Here is a 19,622-nt window from a genome sequence, read left to right as displayed (position 1 = left end):
GGTCTAGGATGAGTGAGACATTGGGTTGGGGCGGAGTGGGGTGGGGGTGAGGGTGAGAGAGGAGGAATAACTTGCTCGGGGGTGGGGGGTGGAGAAGAGGAGGGTGTAGAGGTGGGTGGGAGGAGGGAGGTAGAGTTACACACCAGAAGGGAAGCCTAGCCCGAACTGCAGCCGGAGAGAAATGACGGGAACCAATGAGATGCCAATGAACGCGTCTCCGGCGTGACCGCCGAGATTGACGTGGAGGACACGTCAAATTGATCCGAATACACTGAAGCCTCCTGGTCAGACGAATTTATCCCAATCGGATGAAGATCACCTTGGGGTTTAAGGGCTGCCGGAGTTGGAAAGTGTACTGGGAGAGGGCCACCGAGAGTCTGCAGGGAGGCAGCGCCGCCGCTCTCCGGCTCCCGCTGCGGCTCCCGCTCCCCAGCAGGAGCGTCTCCAGTTCGAAGAGGGGCCGTGGCTCGCCGCTCTCGCTCTCCCTCCCTCTATGTATCTCCGCCCGAAGCAGAGCACACCCGGACTGCGCCCGGCCCAACCCCAGCAGTCGCTCGGGCGCCAGGCAGCCGGCCCTGCGCGCTGCTATGGGTAAGGGAAGCAGCGGACGCCTGCGAGCAAACTGAGTTGGGGCTCTTCTCTTTCCCATTATTCTCGTTCTTTCTCTCTGCTCTCCCGCCCCCTGGGTTCGGGGGCCTGCCTTCTCTGGCAGACTGCGAAGCCGCGTCTGCCGGCTCACCCCCAGCGGAGGGGCAGAGCAAGACGTACGAGAGAGAGAGAGAGAGAGAGAGAGAGAGAGAGAGAGAGAGAGAGAGAGAGAGAGAGAGAGAGAGAGAGAGAGAGAGAAAGTTAGAGAGAGTGTTTTTGGGGGGTAATCAAAGAGAAGTTTTCTGTCCAAACTGACAAGAGTCCGAGCTGAGTGAGCCTCGATTCCCCGTGCTTTTCTCTTCCTTTCTCTCCTCCCCGCCCCATCCTCTTATCCAACACAAGGGCACCCACTTTGGGGACCCGGTATTAGGTCACCCTGCTTTGGCTACTCAGATCTAATAGAAAGAGTGACTGAGCTGTCAGTTTATGAACATCCACTTCGTCTCTTTTCTTCGGAAGTTTACTATTTGGGACCTCTCGATTTGCAGGATCAACAATGGTCCAGTAGGGAGCAGGAAGAGAACTTTCTTTTCTTTTCCTTTAAAGTAGTTTGAGTCTTTGTGGGATAGGCAGGATTTTCTCTATAATTCTCAATGCTGAGTAATCATCGCGTATTTTCTTCTCGATTTCCCTCTCTGTCCCGATTCGTTCCCCACCCCATCCCTTTATAGAGCAGACTTACGGAGAAGTGAACCAACTGGGCGGTGTTTTCGTCAATGGGAGACCTCTGCCCAATGCGATCCGGCTTCGGATTGTGGAACTGGCCCAGCTCGGCATCCGACCGTGCGATATCAGCAGACAGCTCCGAGTGTCTCACGGCTGTGTGAGTAAAATCCTGGCAAGGTACAACGAGACTGGCTCTATCCTCCCGGGAGCGATCGGAGGGAGCAAGCCCCGAGTCACCACTCCGAACGTGGTGAAGCACATCAGGGACTACAAACAAGGGGATCCGGGCATCTTCGCCTGGGAAATTAGGGACAGACTCCTGGCCGATGGGGTCTGCGACAAATACAACGTGCCTTCAGTCAGTTCCATCAGCAGGATCTTGAGGAATAAAATTGGGAATTTGTCCCAGCCCAATCCTTATGAAGCCACCAAACAACCTCCTCCACAACCGGCACTGCCTTACAATCACATTTACCAGTACCCTTACCCCAATCCCATGTCACCCACTGGGACCAAGATGGGGAACCATCCCGGAGTTCCTGTGTCTGCGGGACACGTCAGTATCCCCAGATCCTGGCCTTCCGCTCACTCTGTCAGCAACATCTTGGGCATTCGAACTTTTATGGAGCAAACAGGTTAGTAAACTGAGTCCCATACGTGCCTTTACATGTTCACCCAGAACGCGAAGCGCTCTATCTCTGTCTCTCTCTGCTTTTCCCCCCCGCCTCTCTCTTTCTCGGAGTAGTGGGGTTCGTTCACTTGTGTGCTCCTGAAAGCAGTGTCAAGGACTAAGTGTTGGGGGTGAGATTTGGTCTTTCTTCCACCACCCCCGACCCCTCCAGACAAGAAGGCTAGCAGCAGGAAATCTTGGGAGGACTGGGGAGATTTCGGGTCTCAACCATCTGTAGGAACTCTTGGACATCTTGAACTTTTTATGAAAAATGTGGAAAATATTTTCTTGGGGATGATAGATTGTCGACCACAAATTTGGAGTCTTGAAATTTCGCTTTTTCAGTCTTGCAAAAAGAATGTGAGCGCAGCGAATTCATATCGCAATCTCTTTCTGGCAGATCTAAACAAAACAAATTATCTTCATTAATTTACTTGACCCTTTCCTAGAGGCTTCAGTTTCTTCTCCACCACTACCATCCCCTTTCTATAGATCACTTACCCGCCATAATTTTTTTAAAGGCTTGTCTTCAAATTTATTATTATCTCTATTATTTTAAAAATAGGTTTGTTCTCGGGCCTGTGGAATTTGGGGATTGGAAGCTATATCAGTGGTTTCTGCAGAGAGGCTTGGGAATAATTTACATTTAAGGACTTTTAGGGTTTGTCTTTTGGGTTAACTTCACATTCAAGTTGTTGGTCATTCATTTTCTTTGGGGCTCACCGACTTTGGGGAGGGTCGACTTCATTGTCTTGCTTAGGGAGCATAAAAACTTTGACCATGTAAAGTTTGTCATTGAAATTATTTCCTTTTTTGTCCTGTGCACATGACCTCTGCTTTTCTGTGGCTTGCCATAAGTGGGTAGGCATTAGGTCCCTTCAGTGAGACTTGAGGGTGTCAGAGCTTTCTGTGGTTAAAAAAAACAAAACAAAACCGAGGGGGGTGTAAAAAGTCCAGTGATGGGAAATAGGGGTTCAGAACTCTAGAAGACTGCAAAGGATTTTACTTTTGGAATTTTTTTTTTTTTTTGGAATTGATTTTCAAAACCCAAATGTTGTTCAGAGACTTTTGACTAATACCAACTCCATCTGGCTAGTCAGTGTTCCCCACTAGAAACCTCAGATATGTATCGTAAAATTTTTATGATAAAAGAATATAAAATCAGAATGCCTCTAGAGAATAATCATTGTGTATTATGTAAACACGAATATCTACACAATTATCTTCTTTACTTCCTCTCTTAGAATGTCCTCCAAAAGTATTCCCCTAAGTGGAACTATATCCCAGATCTTGGTTTGCTTGGATTTTAAAAATAATACAAAAGGGAGGAAATTATTGAGAATGCTCTAACCAGTGTCCACTTACCTCTCAGTCTTTTTCAAAAAGAAAAAAAAAGTTTTCTTGCAAAGTTATTATGTAGGGTGGTAAGGCCCATTCTCAGACAACAAATCTCACCCAGCAACAGTTCTCCAAATTTGTGCGCGAAGGCCTCTGTTTTGTAGAGAAAAGAGTAAAGAACTGAAATTAGATTGCAACCAAAGACAGCTTTTGGGCAAGATCCTGCAGAGAGTGAGTGAAAGCGAAACAAACTTAGGTGGATCGACTTCTTACTTTTGATTTCTTTAAGAGTGTCGAGTGTCCCGAAGCTCTCCCAAAGTTCATTCGGCTACAGTCACGAGTGGGGTGAATGTAGGCCACTGTAAATGACTCCCTCCTTTAAGGCCCAGATGATAGGGCAAAGGGGCTCTCCACGAGCTCAGCTGCCTCCTCACAATCTTTCTTTCCAATCCAGGGGCCCTGTCGGGGACCGAGGGCTCTGCCTACTCCCCCAAAATGGAAGACTGGGCCGGTGTGAATAGGACGGGGTTCCCGGCTACACAGGCAGTGAACGGAATTGATAAAGCGGTTATGGAAGCTGACATCAAATACCCACAGGTAACTAGGACCAGCGAAATTTGGAGAATGCTGTAGCAACAGTTAAGAGCAACCCATATCGATTTTCCAATAGTTCCAGCAAAAAAAGGGGGACAGTAAGTAGACATTAAAAACAATTAACGATTCAAAACATTTAAAACAGCTCTGCTTACACGCACTTCGTTAGCATTTAAAAGTTTTTTTTTTTTTTTTTTTTTTTTTTTTTTTTTTTTTGCAGAGAGTTATTTATGTTTTAACTCGATACTTTTGAATTTAAAGTTATATCTCTGGGAGCAAATCTGATGCTTGTTCAGCCGCCCTCATCCTGTGAACTCTATGGTGCGGCTGTTTGGATTCTACTGCTTTCTTGTTTGTCCTCGCGGTCCCTTTCCTCTTGGACCCTGGATCCTACCTTGGGTCAATTAAAATGCCATTGTTTTCAGTCGAGCTAATTAATGCAATTAGAATAAGGGGCTTCAGGATTAATAATTGATGTCCTGTCTTTTCTCCTTCTCTCCCATTCCATCCCCAGCAATAAAGAGCCTATAGGGGCGAGGATCTACGATAGAGTTTTCAAAAGCACCTGACTACTGGTCTAGGGAAAGCTGGGTGCAATGGTGGTGGACTGGGTGGTAATGCTGTCTCTCACTTTCTCGTCCCTACTTTTTTAGCCCACTCCAAGTCTTTCTACTGTGGGCAGCTTCCTTCCAGCCTGTGCCTATCCCTCCTCCAACCAGCACGGAGTTTACGGCGGGCCCGGAGGCGGCTATCTCACTCCCGGCCATCCCTGGCCAGCGCAGGGCAGTCCCTTGGCTCACCACGGACCCGGTGTGACAGTGCACGGGGGAGATCTCGCCACAGCCATGGCGTTCAAACACCCCAGCAGAGAAGGTAAGACAGATGAGAGCTGCTGTTTGGGAAAGGGATCCATCCGACTGTCCAGAGAAAGTCTCTAAATAGAAGGAGGAAGGTGGGAATTTAAGTTCAGGACCACATCGCAGTTGAAGTAGGGTGAAATAGGGATGGTGGCTATATAGGTGTGAAACTAGAGAGATATGGAATTTTCTTTCCATAAGATTTCAATTTTTGTTTTTGTTTTTTTAAAATTCGGATATATATGCACATAAGGCAATCATTCCATTTAGTATGTATGTAGGCAGATATTACTTTGTTATGGCACACTTTTAGAAACAATTATATTTTTACTTCGTTTGAATTGTTTCAAAAGGCTTTTAATTTTTTTTTTAAACAAATGCAGATTACTTTATTCATACAACTGCTGCTTAGGTTGTAAATAGGACATATTTTTGTGTTCAGACTTCTGATTCAATTATTATGGGAAAGCATAGATTAGATGATCCCTAAAATGATTCTTATCTCTAAATCTAAGATCCTATGGTTCCCTTAAATTCCCTGGATAGAAATGCTGTCTGACTTTGTAGATTTGGATTTGCAGATCACCTGTAATTTACAGTCTTAGAGAACTATTTTAAGCACTAAAAGGTGACTTGTCTAATTTCACACAGTTTTGGGAAAGATAGGCCTTGAACTGAAATCTTGCTGACCCCAAGGTCTACCCTCTATTCCCCTGCACTGACTTATTTTGTATTGAGGCCAAGAGAGGTTGTAATAACAAGGTAAATAGCGGATTAAAAAAAAAACTGGATAAGAACTCTATCAATGCAATAGAAAAAAAGCTCTCTAATTTTTAGTGTTAAAAAAAGTTTCCCCAGGTCACTGAGAGTTTAAGGGACTTGCCTAGTTGCAAAGTGAGTATATCTTCATAGATATTTGAACCATTTTGATTCCAGACTCTTTCTCTTTTGAATCTTGATTCTATTCATGACTTTGGCCTGTTATTTGTTCTTTCTGGGCCTGCTCTCTATCTGGAAAATGAGGGAGTTATTGAGACATGTCTAAAGCTCCTTCAGCTCTAAATCCTATAGCCTAGGCTGAAAAAACCTTTCTTCTGCAAAGAGCATATCATACAACATTTTGTTAGCCAGTTTTATTGAGTTTAGTGAAGAAGAAATACTGAAGAGACCGCTTTTTAATGATCTCTCATCCTCTATCTAGTCTAGGACCTTCTGTTATTAGACCAATAACCAAATCATTTTTCCTGAGCTGGGTAATCTGTCCTGTGGCAGGTCCTATTGTCCAATCCATTCTTGAAATACAATCCTATGAGATTAGACAGAATTCTCTTCTTGATTTAAACAAACCCCAGGAAATCTGGCTCTTTTCCCTTTCCCTCTACCCCCCACGGCAACCTACTTCCCAGATTCACAGGGGCTGTCTAGCATATATAACTTTTCTGATTTCTAGTCAGTTATCTACAGGTTCTTGCTTTCCAGAATTAGAGGAAACTGATCATTTTAAGAATAATTTGAACTCTACCTTAGGCATTCCCTTGTTATATAATATCAGCATAATGGAACGTTTAAAGGACTGAGTCAGGAGACAGTTAGATTTGGAGTCTATCATTAGTAATTTGTGATCCTGGACAAATCACTTCTAAGAAAATATCCTCAGTTTTTATGGTTTTATTTGCTTTGAGTAGATAGTGTGAGAAAGGGCATTAGTTCTGTAATTGTGAAGGGACTGGTTTTTATTTGCTCCTTAGCCTCATTTTCTTCATTTGTAAAATAGAAATTATGATGTCCCACTACTACCGCACAGTGTTGTGCAGGCTTTGTAAATCACAAAGCAATTAAATAAATTTGAAATATTCATATCTGTCACAAATTAATTATAACTAAAACAATTAAAAGACAATGGAGAAACAAGTCACCACACTGTTTGTGGGCTGACACTAAGAGAGTTTCCCAGGAAGAGAATTGGTTTCAATATAGTAACTGGGGTTTCAGTATAGGTCAGGTGGACTCATCCTTGGTAATGCACATCTACCATATTTTAAGGAAGACTGTCGCAAGCTGTGAATTAGTTCACATTTCAAGAAAGATATAGAAATCAGATGAAAAACAACTATTTGAAGCAGGTACTCCTTCCTAACTCCAAATACTAAGCTATCTGGAGATGACTGACATAGTAGTTTGAAGAGCCATCACTTGGAAGCTGGTGAATTTTTAGGTAAGATCTAATTAAAGCAATTTAAAAATGAAACAGCTTCTTCTGCGTTTAATTCCCCCTTCAATGGTCTGGTGTCAACCTTTTTTTTTTTCCCCTGGGAAAAATAAGAGATCTGGAGAATAAATAGCTCAGAGTTTGACTTAGGCCTTCAAGCTGTGCTCTAATTTTTTTTTCAGACTATGTTGTGTTAAGTGAAAAGGAATTGTCATCTATGTGATTCAAAGAAGTAGCAAATGACTCTAGTTTATAGCACATAAAATTTAACTTAACAGATGCAGAAAAAAAATCCAGAGTGAATATTTCCATCAATGAGGATTTTTTTCCCCATGTGTATGATTCTACCCTGTATCTTTAAAGAAAGGTGATAGGAGTAGTAATCTCTTAAAATATTTTACTCTATGACATATAAATTTTTTATAGTAAACAAACCAAGAAATGTTAATAAAGTCATAAAGGCAGTTATATTTCAATTCTAGGATCTCAATGTCTTCTCTTTCAGACCTTAAAAGATAATTTCATCAGTTGATTTGGATTCCCAAATTTATCAGCTGATGGCCTACCACTTGGTAATTAGCCTCCATGGAATTTTCTCAGCCAGTTGATCCTCTAACAACAGAAATATTGGCCTTCAAAAGGTCCTTAGACAAACTTTCTAATTATGACTTTCTTCTTCCCTCTTTCTGACAATTAGTTTTAAATGGTTGTGTGGTAATTTGAGAAATACAGAAGTATATGAATAACTTTTGAATGTTTTACTTAATTGCCTTTACATTTCCAACCAGAGCCCTTTTCTTCATTATAGGAGCATATGTGCACACATTTTCAAATATTACTCCCACAGTAATTAGACTAAGAGCTAAATTAATGATTTATTGGTCTATATATTAAAAAAAATCAAGTCTTTGGTTCAGAACTATTGGGACATTAAGCATCCCAATTAAAATGACTTGTACTAAAATATTCAGGAAATAATTTCTGCTGGTAAGTCTGTTGAATCAGATTATGCCAAGATAGAATACAAATGTAACCACAGTAATGTAAATACATTTCATTTGAAGGGTAGAGGTTATTAAATGAGATACTTTAATTGGACTTTCTATGCAGTTACAGAGATATTAATTGTCCTTACATTAAGCATCCCATTTGAATTCTAAATGTAGAAGTAGGTATTTTTAAAATACTTTTGCTAGCATTTATGACTTTTGAGGCATCACTGTTTAGGAAATTGATCATTTAAATTATTTCCTGAGACTATAAATTCTCATTGAATCTTCAACTTATATACATTTCTGGGAATACCATTTAGAACTAAAGATGACTAATTTTCTTATTTAGGAAATGAAAATGGTATACCATTGGAAAAAACAAGGTAATTTGGAAATCTAGTGTAGACTTTTGAACTGGTAAATGTATCAAGTCACATAGTAGTGTAAAGAGAGTTGGCCTGAGATTCTGGCTCTGGTTTGTGATTTTTTTTTTTTAAAGATAGTTATTTAACTTCTCTGGTCCTCAATTTTCACATGTGTAAACTAAGAGTTTGGGACTCCATATCCTCTGGTGTCTATCTCTAGATGTAAGTTGGGGATAAAGAATTACATGGTTTTATGAACATATGGATTTATTTCTTGCCTCTGCAGTTTACTGAATATCTGACCTCAGGCAAGATAACTAATCTGTTTGTACTTCAAATAATTATTCTCTTATACCATACAAATAAATTGTTCTTTGTAGGTGGAGGAATTGCGGATCAGAAATTACATATTTCATTATGGTATCACACAATCTGATTCAGCAGATATAGAATAAAACTGGAAAAAGTTCTTTTTCTTCAGTACAAATTAGTTGAATTTTCAATTATTCTCCTCACTTCCTTTTAATAATTTCCAAAATGCATGACTTGGTCTCCTATACGCTGTTGGTTAGCATCTACTTGATTTCAGCTTATCATTACTTCGGTTGTAAGTAGTCTGAAAATTTTTGAGAGGACAAATTAAAGGGTCCTATCATTTTGCTTCATCCACCAGATTCTAGTGGCAGAAGTCAGGCATTTATAGATTTTACCACCCACCACTCTTCTCTCAGTGTCCCGGGCAGTATCGTCTTGTTTATACAACACTGGTGATCATTTCAGTGTGGTCAGAACACCAGGACAGTTCCCCCAGGACATTTGGTATTGAAGTAGCAGTTTGGGAAAACATAGAAACTTTACTGTAAAATCGGCCCTGTCTTCGCAATCAATCACTGAGCTACAAGCCTCTGACCCCAGCCCCCCACCCCAACTCAAGATTTAGGAGACTCTGAAAATCCAATTAGATTAAACAAAAGGAGAAGTTTCAAAGTGACTTTGACTAGAGACAGGAAAGCATAGTGGCTAGAGAGTTGGTGTTAAAGTCAAGGAGACAATTTCTGAGACTGAATAACTGGGCAACTCTCTTAAAGATCAGAAATTATAGTGGGGAAACTTCCACAATAGGGGAATTAATTCCTTATATGGGTGGAATGATATGTCCAGGGGAAAAAAAAGGAAAAATATTCTTTCAGAATATTTGAAAATTCTGGAAGAATCCTTGAATTTTTACCCTGCCTCATAGACGCTGTCTGTTCTTGGATCAGTTGTCAAGAGGTACTAAAGGGAGACCTTAAAAGGAAAAAAAAAATACCCATTCTGCTCTTTTTTTTTTTTTTTAACCAAGAGCAATTAACAAATGCTCCTTCCATATCAAACAGCTGAACTTCAGAAGAACAAACTCAGTGACAATCAGGGATAGTCACTGGCTCTTACTAAACACTAGTAGGAATCTTTGTTAGGAAGCTGAGATCATCAATCAACTCAATAATGGAGAGTCATTGATTAAATTTCCATTACTTATTAAACTCCAGATATTGTTCTAGGTGTTGGGCATCCAAAAACAAAAGAGAAACTAAATTTCTGCTTTTCTAACTGAAGGAAAAAAAAACCAGTTATTTCTGGAGTGATCCCTTAGCTTCTATTTCTCTCAGCCCCCAAATACAGATAGAATGAAAATATTAAGATCAGCAGAGATCAGCACAGTGAGCTTGATCTGGAGAACTGACTTGGTTCTCTTATCGAAACTTATGAAAGAATGGGAAGGGAAGGGAAGTAGAAATCCTAATAAAAGGGGTTAGTGTGGGGGAGAAGACAGTATTGCCAGTAACTAGAAATTTAGTGGAAAAGACCAAAATATGTTGGAGAGGCCTTATTTGTAAAATTTCATTTATTTATTTTTTTCATCTCTAAACTCAAAAGAATGTTGACTGAAGCAGCCTCAAATGTTTTCTAAACAGTATATTCCTTTTGATGTGTGCAAATTGTAAAGGAATTGAAAACAACTTAGACCTGGGCACAGAATACAGTGTTTTGGAAAGAGAGGGGGAGGAATCAAGTCTCCTAATCTTTTAAATATCGTGGCCAGAGAAGACCCTGGGTTTTCAAAACAATACTTTTAATTTTTTTTTTTTTTTTTAAATTGGATCAATCCTCCATGGAGGACTTGAGGGTGTGTTTATGTGTGTACTGAGAAGGCAAGGGCCAGGGCCAGGGGAACGTCTGGAGCTTCCCACCCATGCTTGGAGGGTGCACACAGGTGCGGGCTCCATCCCCCGGGCAGCTGGAGAAGCATTTGTCTAAACAGGAGCCTTCCGGGGTTAGAGGAAGGTGAGGGATTTCAGACGATTGGAAATTCAGACGTCACTAACATTAAGGTGTCTTCTGCTTGTTCTGTAAGCGACAAATGTCTGGGAAGGAAAATAAAATTAGACTTCTTTGGGAATGGAGCTGTTGTGGCTTAGCATTTCTGGGAGAAGGGGAGAAATATCTTTCTCTTGCTGTGTGTGTGTGTGTGTGTGTGTGTGTGTGTGTGTATGTTGGGGGGGGTGGCGATTGTGCAATTCTAGCGTCACTTTCTGGCTTTCAGTAGCATAAATTGGTTCTCTTCCCAAAACCCTAAATAATAGAGAGAAACATTAAATAACATATGACCTGGTAAATACGGTGTCACTTAATATAGCGGCAAACATTCCTCAGTACTTGTTTATGACCGTCAATTAGGAACCAGTTTATGCTCAGCAGTCAAAGACTAGGCGGGCTATATAAAGTCCAGCCCTCTTCCTCCTCCCTCTTTAAAGTGCAAATTACCCGCCTATTTCGGAGGAATTCAGACCGCACTGAGTTTTACTTAGTGTATAATCTTTGGTAAGCCCTCCCTCCCTCCCTCCGTTTTCCAGTCGGTGGTTCCCTGGTTCCCTATTGCTGTGCACAGAACCACGGGTGTCTAACTAGGACCAGCAGCTTCTCTGGGGGTACCTGGTCTTTCGGGTCTCCTGCAGCGTGCTGTGTGAAATGCTTGCGTGTGTGCCGGGTAGTCGAACCTACAGGAGACTAGCAGTTTGGGAAGCAGAAAAGACGTAGGAGAAACTGGAACGATCCATAGCTCTATTACAATGCCCCAGGCTGGGGAAATCCAATTGCCGAGAATAAAATAGAATTCCCTAATCGCCCTCTACAATTCAGCTCTGCGGTCTGCAGCGCCGCCAGCCGCTTATATGCGTCTCTTGCCCCTTCCCGGACTGCTAGTGTCCATAGCTTCCCAATTCCTGAGTCTGCTTGTTCTCCCATTCTGCCCATCCCAGACGCGTTCAGAATTTCCATCTGACTCTGTGTTTCCTCTTGGGGAGTTGCCTTATCTTTTGCTCCTTGGTGAAAATGTGTGGTCTTTGTTTCTTCTTCAAAACATACTCGCCAGGAGCGTCGAGTTTTCTTTCCTGAACTGCCCCTCTATTAGAGGCAGAGGAGCAGTTGCTCTTTAGTTCTAAATCGGGTCACAAGTGTATGCATGTATGTGTGGGGGTGATAGATCAGGAACATGCACCGCGCATCCGAATTGGAAGACACCTATTATATACACCTCTTATATACACCTCCCCCCCCCCCTTTTTTTCTTTTTTCTTTTTCCTCAGTGGCAGATCGAAAGCCTTCCAGTCCAGTCGGCAAACCCCAAGACACCCTTAATAGCCTACATGGACTGTCTATCCCGGCTTCGTCTTCTTAGGGAGGAGCAGCCGCTTCCCGAAGCCTGAGAGAACTGAGAAGCGATGGGACCTGTGAGAGGGGAGGGAAGCATGGCTGTGAAGATCAGGTGGGAAGAGGCACCTGCAAAAACTGAAAGCGCTTTTTAAGCGTTCTAGGAGAATACTTCGATGCAGGGGGCAACTTTGGGGAGGGAGGAAGATTGGAATGGAAACGAACTGAGATCCGTTCCCTGCCCTGAGAAATCCTAGGTTATCCCGCAAAAGTCAACGTCAAACTGCCTGGGAAAGAGCTAAGAAAACAGCAACCTGCTGTCCACCGAAAAGATTTGCTTTCCAACGCATCCCTGACTATGCCCGCTCCTCTTTTTTCCCCCCAAGTCAGGGAAAGGAAAGTTTGAATTTATCACTTTTTCTTTTATTTCTTGTCCGTTTTCACTTTTTCGTAGTTTACTGGATTATTTAACTTTGCCAGATTTTTTTTTTCTTCTGGATTCTACGTATTTCTCTTCCTCATTGTCCTGTCCACATTGTCTTTTTATCCTTCTTCCCTCCTCTCCCGGGTCTCTTTCGTATTTTGTTTCTCCTCTTTCTTTTTTCTCCTTTCCCCCTCTTTTGCTGGTCTTTCCCCTCCTTAATTTTCTCCATCTCCATGTTTTCTCTAGACCTTACTTTTGCTTAGAGCCGAAAAAATAACCTTAGAGTTCACCTAATGATTAGATTCCAAATCCAATCTTCTCATTTTATGGATGAAGGCGCCTAGGCCTAGATTCTACTCTCTTCCATCTCCCTTTTTGGATTTCCTCTTGCATTTCTTACTCTTAGCTTTCTCTCCATAAGTGGGTAAGTGCCTAAATCCGAGGACCTTCTTTATCACTAAGCACAAGCCTTAGAAATGATCATTCAACCTATCTTTTGGATTCTTAATCTCCACCTTCCTTTGGACTTCCCAGACGCCAGCATCTGCTCAAATTGCTTTCTCAGTCTCACTGTTGACCAAAGAATCAGTTCCCCAGGTCTCCATTCTTCCCTGCCCTCGAAGACCAAGTTGCTGCAAAGCCTGCATTGCCAGACGTCCCCAAAAAGAACTATGATGATTGCCTCACTGCCTAAGGAAATGGACAAAAAAGTCACAGCATTTTATTTTATATTTTTATAACATGAATAAAAAATCCAATGAAACTGCTGCTTTTTCAACCCTGGGTATATTTTCTAGGAATCCATGTAATACTTGCCTTCCTAGAGTTTCCTATTTCTGCTCCTTATTCAGTAATTTCACCTGAAAGGAAACTGAAAGAGGACCCAAAGAAAAGACATCTTTTCTACCAGAACATTTTGTAGCTATAATAGCTTGAGAATATTCTCCTCTCTTGGAAATTATGTCTTCTTGATCCACTGAATCTGACTAGTACTAAAACATATCATTATTTTGGGTATTCTGCGATTCCATCATCTGTTAATTTCAACCACTAAGTGCTGCCAACACTATGGATTATGAAAGTGTATAAGAACTTATGTCTTATGACTAAACTGGTGGGCAATAAAACTTGAGAAGGATTTCTCTAAAGCCATAACAGTTAATATAAATTTCAAGTTCAGAAGCTCTTGACCTTTGACATGAAACCGCTGTTTAATAGTTACAAAAACCATCAGGGTGAAATTTTCTGATATTACTTGTTAAGTATGACTACACTTCAAATAAAGAAAATTATCTTCTAGGATTTCCAAACAAGCAGAAAAAGATAATCTTTTGTTTTATTTTGTTTTAATGCAATTTTACATCTTTCCCCCAGCACAGGGTAATTGACAGGATTTTCAACTTCAAGGATCTCAAAGTAATTGAAGTTGTCTTCTACTCTGAATTTTATAGAGTATAAATTAATTAGGCATCTCATTTGCTTTTTAGCATTTCCTTGACGTTTAGGCAAGGAATAGGAATAAGAAGTGAAATTGGGATCAATTTATTTTTTCACCTGGAAAAGCTCAGGTTAAAAAAAAAATTTGTGGGAGCTGAAAACAAATGACTAAAATGAGTTTTGAAGGTAATTTTTGGTATCTGTAAACTCCCCCTTTTAGCCCTAATTTACCAGAAATTATAGCCTACCACAAAAAAGGGTTAGTTATCACCAGAATTGTCATTCTACAGATGGGAGAAAATCACATAATGGCTTGTGGAATAAAACATATTCCCAGACCACAGATTGCAGGTCAGTTATGAGATCAATTAATTTGTTGGAAAAATGCCACTGTCATATTTAATAAAATGTAGTGAAAATAATTGAATGCAAAAAACATTTGGACAAGGAGTTAGGAGATTTTCTAGTCATTGCTCTATTCGTAGTTAGCAATGAGACTTTGAGCAAGTTACATATTTGAGGCCTGGATTTCTTGACCTGTAAAAAGGTGGGGTTGGATTCTATTTTTAACATGGCAAGATTCTAGGGATTTTATAATATACACACATAGATTGTCTTTAATTCTTAGAGGGTTAAAGGGGAAAAAAGGAAAAATAGCACATCTCATGTTTTCTGAAATAGTAACTAGTCTAGGTAAAATCTAAATAAAATTATTCCAGGCTGCAAAACTTATCATGTCCACTAATAAATGAGTTGTACTTTGTATATGTTTGGTTTTCTGTAATCAACGATTTAAAAACTCATGGGTTTATTATTAAATTATACACACACACACACACACACACACACAATTTCTTTTAAAAGGAAATATGTGACTTTGCTTTCCTAAATATATAGCCACACATGATATTCTGACAGAATTAAGTGATATCCATGGACCACAACTGCTTCAAACACATTCATAGGAAACTTCACTCCTCTTGAAAGTGGCATTCATAAGATAATGCCGAAATTTTATACAGGTTCTTTTATTCCAGATTTTGAAAGCTCATTTCACAAAAAGAAAAAAAAAGTTTCTATTTTATAGATAGGACAATTGAGTCAAAGGGATTACAATGATTTTCTAAGGAGTACAGTGCAAATCATGGGGATGTTTGGGAACAGAATACAATTTAATGCTATCTTTTTTGGGATTCATTATTCCTTTAGGCAAGATTTAAGACATTAATCTCATGATTGTTTTTGTGTATGTTTTCTAGTGTGGAAGTTCTGATTTTCCTCATTCTTATGGATGAAGGTTATGGTTATTAGGACAGTAACCAATGAGTTTGTTGAGCTAGAAGACCTCTAAAGTCTTTTAAAATTCTATGATACTACAATACTAAGGGTCCTGGATTTGTAGTTGAGGATGTAAATCTGCTGATTACAAACTGTTTTACTGTAGGGGAAGTCCCTTCACCTCTATGGGTCTCAATGAGTTTCCCAGTCCCTTTTAGTACTGAACTTCCGAATTTCCCTTCTGAATTAAGATTCCATCAATATTTCTTCTGTTTTTCCTTTTTAAAATTGGGGGACATAATAGAAGGGATGAGAAAAGTTAGAAAATCATAGTTTTTTGATAATTACCTGTTTTTAATACTACTCATAGGATAAAAATAGAATAAAGGAAGCGTGTCCTGAAACACCACTCTTCTCCCAAGTACTGTATAACAAATAAGAACCATCCAGGCATATTATCTACAAATTGCATAGGTGTGGTGTTGTCAAATTGTTTTGGCAATGCCCCAGTCATTAATTGTATTCCATATTGGTAGGACCAGATTCTTCAATTGAAGAAATCCACTCTATGGGATTCTTGAGGGATTGGTAAAGAATATAGACCAATCAGTCCTGGCAAGGCTGCCAGCATACGAAGAAATTCTTTGCCTTTGGGAACTTTATTTTTCAGTTAACACACTTTTCTGAAATGCTTATTGGAGAACTTATTTTTTCTAAATTTCTCTAAAACAATGTTTTAATATTTGTCAGAGATAAAGGAATATTAATGAGAACTAAAGGAGCAGAAAGAGAAAAGGAGACAGAAGCAAAAGCAAAAGCAGCAGCAACAGAAAGAAGAAGAAGAAAAGGAAGAAAAAGAAGAAGAAATAGGAGGAAGAAGAAGGAAACATGAGAAGACAGCATTTCTTCTGTATTTTTAAACTAATTATATCATAACTTCTCCTACAGATATTCAGAGGGAAGCTACCAAATCTCCTGATACAAAACTGACAGTGTCATGGAGATGGAATTTTCAGTGACAGTGAAATGAGTTTCTCTTGGCTAAAAACAAGAGACAAAAAAACCAACCAGTGGAAAATTCTCATTTTGAAGGAGCTCTGGCTACTCATAGTATTTCAACATCCACTGCTTCTAAGCAAATCCTTTTCAAGAGCCCCAGTTTCACTTGGAAGAAATATGGAATTGTCCCCTTAACGGGTTAGCCCATCACTTGAATGAACTGAAAGAAGCACATAGATCAGAGCACTCATTGACAAATGTGTTTGCATTATTTTTTCCTTTGCTGTTTCTTGACTCCCACTTAAGAGGATGGGATTTATTTAATTGAACTATGGCTAAGGTTAAAGTACACTGCAGACTTCCTGGCATCCATCTCCCTACAGATAAGATTACATTGACCTCGGTTTCTTTACAAAAGAAATTTTACCTGCTTGAGGTTATATTGGGTAACATGAAGTTTAGAATCTCTCCAAAATTTGCCAAGGAAACTCACTTGAAAGAATTGTGCATCTAGACATGCTATTTAATGAAAAACATCTGATTTCCACTTTCAATAGTTGGGAATTATAAATTAAATTGTATTTGGTCTTTACCTTGACCTTAATGCCTGAACTTTAGCTTCCTTCAATGAGACAATGTCTTATGGATGAGATATTTCTGGTTGGTTAATAGTTGGCTTCTAACTTTCTTTGGCATTTTTTTTTAAAAAAGGACAAAAAAAGGAATCAATCTCCCCAGCTACCACCCCCATCTCCACCAACCCTTGCTTTCTGTAAAATGAGAACCACACATTAACCCTGATCCACCTTGGGAAATTGAAACATTTTAGAACAACTATATTCAATGTAGTCAGTATTTTTCCTTGGGATTGAGTGCTGTCTCTGATTCATTTTGAGGAGCTCTTATGTCTCAACTTTCTGTCTTTGGTCTATCTTTCATTTTGTTAGTCTATTGGGTCATTAGTGTCTCTCTGTCATTATCTATGTCTTTGCATGTCTGTGTCTCTCACTGTTTCTGTCTGTCCTATTTTTCTATGTCTCTGTCAGTCTATCTCTGTCTCTCAAAGTGATCTCTGTTCTTCATTGGAACCACATATGTTCCTGAGTTGGCCAAATAGAAAAGTGGAATCATAATTAGAGTTTTCATGGGTGATGGGGTATTCAAATGTATTACAATTTAACCACCTGGGTATTTTTAATTTTTTTCCCCTCGAGGAAGAAATGAATAGTGCCTGGTCAAGTGTTCATTTCTGCTGTTAAATTACATTTCCATTCTGTAAAATTTTATTTTTTCCCATTTCTGGTAAAGCATATTGGCTTGATATATTGTCCTCGATGAATTTTACTGTGTGGGCTGCACAATTTGATATTTCTCTGAATCTCCTAGTTACTGCTGGGTGAAGTCCTATCTTTCAAAGAAAAAAAATCTTTCCCAAACAATCTTTGACCAAGTACTTTGGTTTAGTGCCAATTTTATGGATGAGAATTCAGCCTCTAAGTGAAATTCATCAGGAATTCTTCAATTCATTTGTCAAATGATGATTTTATCCAGATTGCAACCTAATATTTGAAACCTTAAGAGCTTCTCTGGCATTCTGGTTACCCAGACTCATTATCCTGCAATAGGAAATGGGAAACAGGACACTGTTTTTTGCCACCAGAGGGAGCACATATTGTTCTACGAAGACAAAGGAAAAATAAACATGAAGATAAATCTGCACATAGAAGTTTTATTATTCCACTCAAGTTGTGTTCTTTCCAATTCTAAAGAAACCGACCTAGAAACCCACTAATGGGAATAGCTTCATTGTGGGCTCTGCTTCTGGAGCAAAAAGAAATAGGCTTTCTTTTATCAAGAGGTGGGCCTATCATTAAATTATCATTAAATAACATGAAAATGAATCAACCAGAAGGCACTTAAGACTCCTTGAAGAAAATTTTTTATTAAAAGGTTTATTATTCCCTAATACATACCACAATTGGATATAAAATAATTAGATCTATATTTTAAAAGCTATTCCCACCCGGTGGCATTTTAAGAAAGCATCTGAAAACCTCTTTGGTGTTAGCTATTGTCTAATTTGGATTGAATTTTCTCTGATCATATGCAATTAATTCACTTTTATATGATGATAAGTACTCTCATTTAAATCTTGTTCATTATATTTAGATCATAGAATGATGTTGTCAATATAAAACTAGAAGCAACTTCAGAAGTCATCTATTCCAGTTCCCTCATTTTGCAAATGAGGAACCTAAAACTTAAACATTGCTTGCAGAAGGTCACACTGGAATTAGGCATAACAAGTAAGAATTAGATCCCAATTCAGTTATTGCAAATCCAGTATTTATTCTATTACACCATAATGTATTACCTCCAAATTAAGGTCTTTAAGGCATTTTTTCTCACAATAACCTACTGAGATAGCTGGTGCAATATTATTGCCCTCACTTTATGACTAAGAAAACAGAGGCTCAGAAAAATTAAATGTTTTGTCTAGGGTTACACATCATATGTAAATGTCAGAGCCTGTATTCAAACTTAGATGTCCTGATTCCACATCCTAACTTCCATTTCCACTACACCATTGTTATTGATAACAATATAATATTGTAGTACTATAAGAACACCATTTTTTTATTGTTGCTTTAAGATTAGCAAATCTCACAGGGGTGCAAACACTAAAACTGAATAGCTTTCTCTTAATCTTTCTTTTTATTTCATGGATAGAGAACAACAACAAAAACAAGAGTTGACAAATAGAAATAAATTTTTGCCTTAGAATAGATAGAAAAGTAGGTCTTTTTCTTCTTTTTCATTTTCCTCCTAAATTTTAAGAGAATTAGGGGTAAAACTTTATCCTTCAACTACTCTTTCTTTTAAATCTTAACATTTTCACTAAGTCAAAATGTGTAGTGATAAAGTTAACACATATGTATTTGTTGCAGATGAGATCTTAGAAAGAGACAAACATTATTTAAGGTTTTTACACATTTACCAAAGTAATTGACACAATTTTATATGCTCAGGTCTTTCTGGTAGCAATAAATAATTTAATGGCAGTTACTGCCTTGGGGGAGTTTATCAAAATCTTATGATTGGTCAGAAATTATATGTTGGATTATTTCAGAATTGTGAGTACTCATGGTGGTCCCATGACCAATCACCAATGGACCAAGGTTTATATAGTAGGTCAAAAAACTTAATTTATGTTACGTGGTCATGTTTGATGCCACAAGAACAGAACAAATAATGGATAGTTTTAACACCTCAGGAAACCCATTCACCATAGGCTGAATAAACCATACATAGCATCACTGAAAATCTACTCTACCTTGAACATAGAATAGCAATTTGAGGTAATGCTTGCATTCCACTGCATGGAATCCTTACCTTTTCTTTAATGAGTCCTTGTTCCTCATTACTAATATTGTACACCAAGTAGTTCTGCTTTC

General features: G+C 39.2%; 1 protein-coding gene across 1 annotated transcript; it reads left to right on the top strand.

The window, feature by feature from the left end:
- Positions 1–308: 308 nt before the first annotated feature.
- Positions 309–13,386, top strand: PAX1 (paired box 1). Its single transcript, XM_051982948.1, has 5 exons — positions 309–591; positions 1,320–1,949; positions 3,777–3,919; positions 4,570–4,789; positions 11,966–13,386. The coding sequence occupies exons 1-5, from the start codon at positions 309–311 to the stop codon at positions 12,055–12,057; spliced, it is 1,368 nt and encodes a 455-aa protein (XP_051838908.1). The 3' UTR covers positions 12,058–13,386.
- The last annotated feature ends 6,236 nt before the right edge of the window (positions 13,387–19,622 follow it).

This window comes from Antechinus flavipes, chromosome 2, assembly GCF_016432865.1.
Source record: "Antechinus flavipes isolate AdamAnt ecotype Samford, QLD, Australia chromosome 2, AdamAnt_v2, whole genome shotgun sequence".
Lineage (NCBI taxonomy): Eukaryota > Metazoa > Chordata > Mammalia > Dasyuromorphia > Dasyuridae > Antechinus > Antechinus flavipes.
Note: the sequence above shows the minus strand (reverse complement) of the source record. Positions and strands in the feature narration are given on the sequence as shown.